This window comes from Peromyscus maniculatus, chromosome 14 (assembly GCF_049852395.1).
Source record: "Peromyscus maniculatus bairdii isolate BWxNUB_F1_BW_parent chromosome 14, HU_Pman_BW_mat_3.1, whole genome shotgun sequence".
NCBI classification, from domain to species: domain Eukaryota; kingdom Metazoa; phylum Chordata; class Mammalia; order Rodentia; family Cricetidae; genus Peromyscus; species Peromyscus maniculatus.
This window is the reverse complement of record NC_134865.1, coordinates 85868879-85879275: the sequence shown is the minus strand read 5'-3', so window position 1 is coordinate 85879275 and position 10397 is coordinate 85868879. Positions and strand designations below refer to the sequence as shown.

The 10397-nt window shown below is 44.1% G+C and overlaps 1 protein-coding gene across 1 annotated transcript; it reads right to left on the bottom strand.

Annotated features, from left to right (window-relative positions):
• Window positions 1-3743: 3743 nt before the first annotated feature.
• Window positions 3744-6314, bottom strand: LOC143268506 (disintegrin and metalloproteinase domain-containing protein 20-like). Its single transcript, XM_076551553.1, has one exon. The coding sequence runs from the start codon at window positions 6207-6209 to the stop codon at window positions 3954-3956; it is 2256 nt and encodes a 751-aa protein (XP_076407668.1). The 5' UTR covers window positions 6210-6314; the 3' UTR covers window positions 3744-3953.
• Between the last annotated feature and the right edge of the window lie 4083 nt (window positions 6315-10397).

Genomic DNA, 10397 nt, shown 5'->3' with positions numbered 1-10397 from the left:
TGTACAAGGGACAGACAAGGTGATCCTTTCCCTTTGCCATCAGGAAAGTTCCTGAGGTGCCTCTTGCATGCTCCCATGGCAAATTCAGTTCAGTTCTTTCCTGCCATTGTAGAAGAAACCCCATCTCAGAGCAAATAAATAACTAAATGCCTACTGTAATAAACCATACTGCTCGGTGTGATAGAACAGCTGTAGCAAAGAGAACAAAAATTCAGGAGCAAGCATAAAGTGAATTTTTTGGCAAACTTCAATAAAAAACAAAGACCAAAACTAAAAATATGAATAAATGATGTTCTCATGGAAGGTCTTGTAGACACAGTTGTGGATGTAACATTAATTGCACCAGAGTGGGAGTGCAAACTTGTACATGCCGCTCTGGAAATCAGTATGGTGACTTCTCAGAAAATTGGGAATCAATCTAACTCAAGACCCAATGATGCCACTCTTGGGCATATGCATAAGGGATACTCAATCATAACATAAGGACACTTGATCAACCTAGTTCATAGCATCACCATTTGTAATAAGCAGCTCAAACTTCTAAACCTAATTCCACAAACTCTCTCTTTCAGATGATAATTGGGCTAATGACCCACTTCCTCATCAAAATATCCACTACTGTCAGATTGTCCAGCGCTGTATGAGCATAGATGCTGACCCTGCTCATGGAATTTGGGCCCTTTACGTCAAACTCAGTGTGTTTGCCTCAGAAGGTCCTCAACTGGATCTTAATACCTAAAGAGATGATTGCTCCTACTCTGGAACACATTTTTCCCATTGGACAATTACCCTCCCTTTAAATAAAATAATGTGTCTGAGCCTTTGAATATCACACACACACATACACATGAGCACACACACACACACACACACACACACACACACACACACACACACCTTTCTAGTCTTCTTTATTTTCTCATCTAAGTCTTCTGCCTTAGGACTCTATCACTGAAGAATGGCCTGCTGGTCCATGTCAATTGAGACCTTATAAGGAAGGGGTGGATATTGTTTATGATTCCCTCAGTAAAAAATGCTCACAACAGCAGGGTCCTCTGTGTTCAGTCCTTGCACATCTGTCACAACTTCTATGGCTCTGGCTAGTGGTCATTATGCTAGATGAAGTCTGCCTTTCTCGAACATTGGAAGAGCAATATTCACTCACTTAGCTACTAAGGCAGATACATTCTGCACACCTACATATGTAAGGAAGAAAAAGGACTAAGGTGAACTTCCTATGGTCTGGTTTAAACCAGTTAGTTTCCTTCACAGCCTCCAGAGGGAAGAATTTCAGACTCTCAACCCGCTCAGGGGGCACCACATTCACACCAAAACAGTCAATCCCATTATCTGTTTAATCCTCCTTGTTTGGTGACCCAGTGGTGGCTGTTTGGTTGCTAGAACTGTCTTTTCTGGGGTTGAGAATCATTAGGGAGTGCAGGAGCATGGGTCAGAGCAGCAATCTCATTCCTCCAGTATTGGGGTGTAAATTATCTCCTGTCAGTTCAGGAGGGAAACTGGGGATCAACAGAGCCTAAAGGAATGAGGTGACCTGCAGTCTAACGCTGCAGACAACTTTTCTTCATTTTAGTGTACTTTTGTATGTTGATGCAACAAAGGAGGCAATGATTCAAGGAAGGTTATTTGAGTTCAGAAAAACATGTGAATAAAAGTAAATTGAGCACATAGCCCATATTAACAGAACAGCCCTTTCCCTGAGCACAATTGTCTGGCATGTACTACAGATTATATCTCAGGGAACACAAAAGCAAGAGAGAAGGTTATATCCAGATTTAGGTCACACTGAAGACTGATCCTCTCTCTATTGCTGCCTTGCAAGGGGGTAGCCTCCAGCAGCACAGGGCTCAAAGAGAACCCACAGAGTCAGCGTGTACTATGACTTCCTTATCTGAGGGGGTAAGGGAAGGACACCCATACTCTCTCTTGATGATTTCCATACTTATTCTCTCTATTCTTCTACTGTGTACTTCTTTTCTACAGCTTATGTACCAAAACAAAGTTTTTCAAGCAATATGGGAATTGCAATGTGGTTACAGTCTATTTTTCAAGTGAACAAATATAACAAATACAAGGAAAAATGCATGTGTTCCATATGCCTTACATGATTAAACATTTCACATATTACAGGTGAAAAACAAATTATCCCAAGAACCCAATGTACATTCCTTCCCAAGCAACTTGTTATAGATTAACTGTGTAAGCAAGGAAGATTATAATATATATTTACTGGAGTCTGTGTTTTGTGGTTAAAAAGAGAGGACCAGTCACTTTGTTACTTATCTTGAAAGGTAATTTTGTAAGGAATCTTAAAGGAATCACAAATTTAAACTTTTATATATGAAAAAGAATCAGTCAGGTCTCCTTTAAGTCTTCAGGTTATATACCCAACCGTCAATAGTTTTATATATAATGTATATTCAGGAGATTAAGGGCAAAAATGGGCCAAAGGAAATAATCATCTTTGGTTATCAACCAATCCTAGCAAGAAAGTACTCAGCAAATGGTAATTGGGTCTTTGTTATTGTTTCTTGACCTTAAAGAGTTCTCACTCAACTATAAGCCTTTCTAAAACTTTAGATTGTCTTCTTGGGTTTTTCACCTCAAAGATATTTGACTAAAACATCTTAGTCTAACATTATTTTCAAAGCTTTGTTTCAGCTACTATGCACTCTGGATCCTGTGAACACACCTTCCTACATTAAGATTAGAAGAATTCAAACTAGCTGAGCTACTGGGACTCAATTATTTTTCTTAATTATTAGCCTAAGCCACAGTCTATATGCCTCCGCAATAGAAACTCATGTGGTCTAGCTGTGTGACAATTCCTTGTTTTTATTATCATCAAAACTCTTTTAAACTAACATTATTATCACTCGACAGTACAGTTTAAAAAAAATCACCTTCATAATAATCCACAGATAAAAGGGCCCAGTAGAACAGGATGTTTCCGTGAGATAAACATATTACAGGCAGTGGGGACCTCCCTGCACCCATTCTCACCTTGCCCAATTCCAGGGAAAGATGGCAGCCTCAAACACGTAAAGGCACAGCGGAGCAGAAGACACTCTGGAAGTCTATGGTCTCAGGGCCTTGCCTATCTGAGATTCACCCTCAGGAATTTTCCTCCTGGTGGCTGACACCTGAACTTCAACTGCCATCTGCTGCAGCTCCTACATGGCCAATGGCATCTGTCCTGTGCCCTCAGAGCCTTCCTCCAGGAGACTCAGCATACCCTTCTCCAGATTGGGTTCTTTGTGATATTCTGACAGTGGGGCCTTGGGAAGACTGTTTCCATGGGGTTGTGGGTAGTATGCATAGTGAGCCATGGATCTGTGTTAATGGTGATGTTGTAAATATCAGTTCCCTGGCTTAGTATGAGGTGAGGCTTCTGTGCTCCTATAACACGCCCTCAACTGGATGGCAAGTCTGCCTTCACTCCCTCCATTCCTCTAAGCAGTGTCCTTGAAAATCCTGTCCACAAGCTGTGGGACAGAGTGCCACTGACAAACATGGTAACAAGGGGTGGGACAGAGTCAGTGCTCAGGAACCACATTTTACAGTCACCCTAGATATGTTCTCAAAAGAGATGCAGACTACTTCCTTTAACCAGAGACCAGAGACCTAAGACCCAGAGCATTCCTGGCTCAAGGGCTTCTTCTACTAACAAAGGAGCAAGCTTAGGGCAGCTCCTAACAACTTACAAAAAGTACAGATGACACCAATTTGCAATGTTGAAAGATTTATTCCAGTGTGAGCATCAGCAACATATCAAAGACAGATGGCCTCAGAATCCAACACCTCCCGTGGCCACACAAAGTAGACTCAGGCTCTTCAGAACTGTGGTCTTGAGTTTTACCTTGTCTTCTTACTGGCATTCATGTTTTCTTTTTATTTCTCTTTATTTTACAGGGGCCAGGAGGCTAACTCATTTTTTACTTTGGCGCAGTGGCTGAAGTTCCATGCCGAAGTAAAGCAGCCTGCAAGTCTTCAAATTTGATAGTCTTTGTAGCTGCTACACGAACAGCCATCCCAAAGAGCAATGAGCCTATAAAGACATAAATACGACCAACGACCACTCTTACATATATCACTGGTAGTTGGCTCTGTTTTATTGTGCGCATTTTATGTGGAGGGGGTCCACTGTTTGCACTCCCTCCAGGTCCTTCTCCCACGCAGTCTGGAGGGTCCCAACCTACATGACAATGGCAATTCCGATGATTATTGCATACTCCTCTAAAATTGCACTTTTCCGGGGTGCAGTCATAATTCAGTTCAGTCAAAGTTCCATTGCAAGACCCTCGATCACAGAAATTGGTTTGGGAACATGGAGTGCCATGTCTCACCCGTCCAGCATCTGTTGAATCTGTTAAACGATGCTCATCGAGCCCAAAACAGGAAAACCCAGCAATAAGTGACTGATGGAATGAAACATGTTCCTGCAAGTGTGGTAGGTGGGTGATATTGGTACACTGCAACCTTCCACACATCTTATCTCTGTCAGCACAAGGTGTGAATAAGAGGCTTTCTTCTGCTCTCTGACAATGTCCAAATCGATACCGTTCCTTATTGATGTCATAGCACTTTTGATTGCCATCACGAGCACTTGCACCAAAGATTTCCTTGCAATGCATACTGCGATCGGTGCAGTTTCCTCGATAGCAGTAACCCTCTTCTGAGCATGGTGTTCCATCTTGCAGATAAGAGTCTGTTGGGCAATGGATTCCATTCCCACTGCAGTACTCTGGAAGATCACATATGTTGCGGACACTTCTGCAGAGTGTCCCAGCAGGACTATAGGTGCAGTTTATGCAGCATGATTCTCTATCACAAATGCTACCTCTTGTCAATCTGCAATCACTCTGGCAGCAGGAATCTGCATAACATGCCTTGTGTGAGCCACAGTCACATTGCTCACCTTCATTTAGTACCGCATTGCCACAAATACTATAGGTCAGTGATGTATTATAATAAGTATGACGGTCATAGAAAAGACACGGCATGGTACCGGGGGTATTGAGTATTTGGTTTATCTGTACAAGGGAACAATTGCTGTAAACATCTGTTAGCAGAGGTACCCTGAACATAACACAGGTGCGCCTTCTCTGGCAAACACAGTAACTCTCATCATCAAAATCTATACCTAAATTCCTCCCTACACGGTTGGCTACTACAACAGACACAAATATATAGTATCGCCCATTTTGACCAACCCAGGTTAGAGCATTGGATGTACAGATACTCTGTTCAACAGGTGCAAATTCATCGGGTGAAACCGTATGAATTATACTTGAAGCGTCAGGGTTAAATCTTCCATAAAAGGTATCGATATAATATCTGTGAGACGAACTTCCTGGTACTCTGGCGTCGTGACTAAATGGATCCCAAGTGGTATACACAGTCAAGAGAAAGGCATAGTAGCGCATATGGATATTTCTCATATAGGTGTCCATTAAACTGATTAGCGAAAACAAATATACGCCAATTCTAGTAGCATTTTGGATTCCATAATATACATAATAAGTTGCTTGAAAATGGCCTTTTACAGCAGCTGGATGTGTAGCATAGTCTCTACTAGACATTCTGGGCGCCACAGTGAAATTTGTTTTGGAGGAGAGGGGGCTTACGCTATGGTCCACATGCTTCCATTCATTCATAGGCCCGACTGTTTCAGAGTCAGTCACTATCTGAGAAATAAAGTGCTCGAACCTGTGTGAATCATTGAGGGGTTTGATTTCATAGACAAGGTCATCAAACATTATGACCCCATTCAGGCCCCCATAACAAGTATCCAGAGTGACCATGGATTGAGGGATCCCCTCCAGGTAGCCAATATAGTAACAATCTGCAGGGAAAAACGGATAATCCATCTGTAAGGCTCCTTGGTCATCCTGAGTTGTCAGCAGCAAGTGCCTGGGCCAAATAAGTGTCTTTCTTCTCAGGTGGATGGTGTGTCTCTGGCCCCTGAAACGCAAGCTGTAGGAGAGCCGTCCTGGTGGTTGAAATCCCTTACCATGGTATGTCTCCTTCCGAGGAATGACCACCTCTGATGAGATAAAACGCCATGTGGGACGGCCTTGAAAACAGTGGCTTGGAACCAGGAGCAGCACCCAGACTGCTACCAGTAAGAGGGGGAGCCTGGGAGTCACAGGTCTTTCCACTGGCTTCATGCCCCAGGTCCGAGATAACATCCTGGATGAAGCTAGGCTAAAACCCTCTGCTGTGGCCCTGCCTGGTGGAGGAGACACTGACGGTGGACAAAAGGCTTCTTCAGGCTCCTAGCCCTGCTGGTTACCCAGACAACTTGAGGAGTTAGGTAACAATTACTGGGTGTGGCAGGAGTGAGCCTGGTGATGTTAGCTGAGATGGAGGTGAAGCGGGGTCCAAAGCAACATCTACGAAGTCCACTAGGAGAGAAAAGGCAGAAGAAGCAGAGGTGACTCCTCTGGACAGGCTCTGGGCATACAACATATCACGACCACATTTTCAGTCATCTGAGTCTGTTTGCTTCCCAGTGTTACTCTGGCTCTGTCTTTACAAGTCAATTTTCCTTTTTATTTTGTCTCATATTTCTCACATTTCTGGAAGTTGGAGGTAAACACTGTGAATATTACCCTTTTAGGTATGATATTTTTTATTCTTCTAACTTACTTTTATTTGAGTTCATAGTTAACTATTTACAAATGGTTTTACCTTCTTGAGTTATACTTGGGAGTTTTGGGATTTCCACATGTTGAATTCTTTGGGATACTGTCTGAAACACCTCAGAACTCTAGAATTTTTAAAAATCCCATCTCTCGTGAGCATACTTTATCTCTGACCCTGTCTTAGTTCCAGCTGTTGGTCCCCTCCAACCCTTAGTATATTTCCTTCCGGAACATTGGGATTACTTCAAACATGCAGGCTGATCAGTTCTAAGTGGGGGATACCAGCAGCTGCCTTTTGTGTGAATGTACAAGAAGTATGTCACACACTTTCCCCAGGTTGTCATTAGGGCTTTCATATCTCTTAATTTTGTAGAAGGAGAAGCATCCTCTGGGTTTCCTCCAAAAATCTCAATAGAGAAAGGGGGCAATAAGTGACATCACCACGGAGTGTCTTGACAGGCCCTGTCTCAGACACATGACTAAAATCTGCAGCCACAGAGACAGGTTGTATGGCAGCAGGCATCTTATATGACATGAGAAAAACATGGGGTTTTATCAGTTTACCTCCTCTCAGAAGTCTCTATCTCCTCTAAGTGTACAGGCGAAAAAATCCTCTGCAGGACCACTGGAGTCAGATTGCACCTTCCTGCCCTCCCAGCCCAGTCTCCAGCCTACTGACCTGCCAGATTCCCATAAATAGGCCTCTGCTGCCGCCCTGTGGTTACGAGCGTCACTGCACCTAATGCCCATGGGAGGTTCTTAAGAGTAGGGAGGGAGGAAGTGGTTGGATGCCTGTCTGGTTGTGGTAACAGGAGATGAAAGCCCTGTTAGGCATTCATCAATTAGGGTGTGGGGTCATGTGCTCTATTATTGGTGACCAATTTGGGGACATGGGCTCATACTGCAGTTTGGGAAAGGCTTCTCAGGGCTCATGACCCCTTGTCGTTACTCTGAGGCTCTCTGCATGCCACCAGGCTGGACTCCCATGACCTATGTGGACAAATGACCACACAAAGCACAGCGTGGTTTTATGTCTAAAGTGAAGGGTGTACATGGTGTATCTACACAAGTAGGGAGTGCCAGAGCCAGCCTCTCCAGTCTCTCTGTCTGTCTCTATCCTTGTGTCTGTCTGTCTGTCTGTCTGTCTGTCTGTCTGTCTCTCTCTCTCTCTCACACACACACACACACACACACACACACACACACACACACACCCTGCTCCTACACCAGGCCCAACCCTGTCAGAGCACCTTGGAGTCAGGTCACAAAGGCAGGTCACTTCATGCCCCTGGCACAGATCACAGAGCAGATCTCAGATGCCTCCTGGTGACCAGATTCATCTTTGCATGCTCTGCCTGGCCAGCTCCAGAGAACTGGCTCACCCAGCTAAGTGGACTCTCAGGTGCAGGTGACAAAAACAGGCAGAGAGAGATGAGAGGTGAGAGGAGGGAGAGGGACAGAGGCAGGGAATGTTAAATGTTTACACAGCTGTGTTCCAATCCCTGACCTCTGATACCCACAGCACGAGAGTTCGAACATCACATTTTGAGGTTGGGCATAGGCAAGTGTAAATACTGGTGGAAATAAAGGCACTGAGATCTGGAGTTTTCATGATGGCTTCGAAGTCTCAATACTGACCCAACCCTTTCACTGATCCATTTCCAGCTCCCTTTGGACACATCCTTGTGGAATTCGAAAACATCAAGCTCCCCGCTTGTTTAGAAAGATCTCATCATTTGTGCTCCTCATCTTCCGCTGCCCCACGTAGGCTCTGGTCCTCCAGACCCTGATGTCTTCTCAGTGATTCAGGCTCTGCCTTGTTCCACAGCCACAAACCCCTACCTAAATGGTTTCTCTGTTGAGCCGTGGTCCCGAATCAATCCTCCTTAAGCAGGTATTTTGATTGTTTTTCCTCTGCTTCCATACTACAGAAGAGGAGTGGGCAAGCAGAAGCTGAGGCATGTCATATCACTCCAAGTACCCTCTCTCAGTCTCTAATATGCCTCCTTGTTTCCTACACTGCAGCCTCAAGAATCTTTAATTCACTCATCTAAGATGGCCACAGGTACTATAGTGTTATGAGATGAAATATAATTTATTAATTATCCCCAACAAGCCCCATAAACAACTACCATTAATCAGTGATCCCCATGGAACCGCTGGAGCATCCTCTTACTCTATTCTTGGCCTTACCAGGCCACCTCTGAGATTACAGAAGCTGTCTTGTTTTTCAGCCATAAAAACCTCCAGTCAGTCCACAGAAAGTCAGAAATATGCAGAATCTGTTAGAAGAGCATCTCTTGACTGACTTCAGCAGGGCAGCCTAGGCACCCAGCTTCCTCTGGGCCCATTCCCTGGCAGTCACACTGGTCCTGCCTGACTCTGTGGCCAGTTAACACTCCCACAGGGCTCACCCAGTGCAGAGCTGATGGCAGAGGCAGCAAGAACCTCCAGGCAGACAGTGCAAGCGCTGCCTGCAGCAGCAAGGTTCTAATTATGCTGTAGTCTCAAAGCTCATCCACTTTGCACCAGTCTCTGCACAGGCAACCACAACCAATGTAGCTGTCATCCTCCAGTATATATACTACACAAGAACTACTTCCAAGCACCGGGGAGCAAGTTTTAATGACATGTTTTATTTGTAACAATTTGCATGTTTCTGTTTAGGTAGTCTAGTGCTCATGGTAGGTAGAACAGTATTTATGGAGGCCAAGAAAGGGTACTGGGTCCTCCAGACTTACAGGTGGAGCTGACAATTGTGGGTGTCAAAAACTGAACCCCATTCCCTGCAGGAACAGAATGCTCTCTGAATCACTGAGATGTTTCTTCAGTGCCGGTAAGAGGGACCATGACCTTCCCTATCATATTTGCTGCAGCTTTGTTCACAATGGTGTAAATATCACTGTGAGCTGGATGAATGTAGAGAGCTGCTAGTAGCAATGGCTTTACCAGAGGATGTCACCATCAGGTGACAACTAGTGTTCAGCAGGTTGACCCACCAGGCGAATAACTCTCTGATGGGGAGCCCCACTTGGTAAGACCATGGAGTCACTGACTGAAAATGACTGGTTGCTCCTATCTGTAATTTCACATGTGCAAATACAGCTGGTATCTCCCCCTTATCATGCATTGTCATGAAATGTTTAGATGTAATCTCATGATTACAGCTCAGTCTTGTGGGCACATGTATTTGTGCATGGTCAGGAGAATAACTCCTCCTTACCCTGTGTTATTCTGGCATATAAAACAACTCTCACAGTACAGCCTTTGTTCCACACTACAGTAAGAAACTTAGAAGCCTGTTCTCTATAATTAGCTTACTGACAGGGCAATTTGGCCAGACAAGAGTCTCTGTGGATAGATCACAAGTAGGACTTTCACAGATTAGACACAAGGATGAAATTACAAAGTGTCTCACTTTGTTGATTCAAGGTCCTTCAGAGACTGAATTGCCCTGTGCTTCCTCTGCTGGCCGCTGATAATGTATTCACAGAATTCACCTGCTCTGACCCTTTAGCAATAATTATTTGTACAAATGTTCTAACCTCAGTTTATGATATAAAACTCAAGTTTCAATTAACTAAATGTTTATTTACTTAGGTCTCAAATAACAACTAATCAATTAACCAAGTCCAAAGAAAAAAGTTTTTTGTCCAGCTGACTGTGGATGTCACAGGCTGGGAAAGTGCCAAGCACCTTGTCCCTCCCTATGTGTCGCTGTGGTAAATGGCT

What these genes read in the sequence shown, in the direction of transcription:
- LOC143268506 (XM_076551553.1), bottom strand. Translation starts at nt 6,209, where the DNA reads ATGTTATCTCGGACCTGGGGCATGAAGCCAGTGGAAAGACCTGTGACT.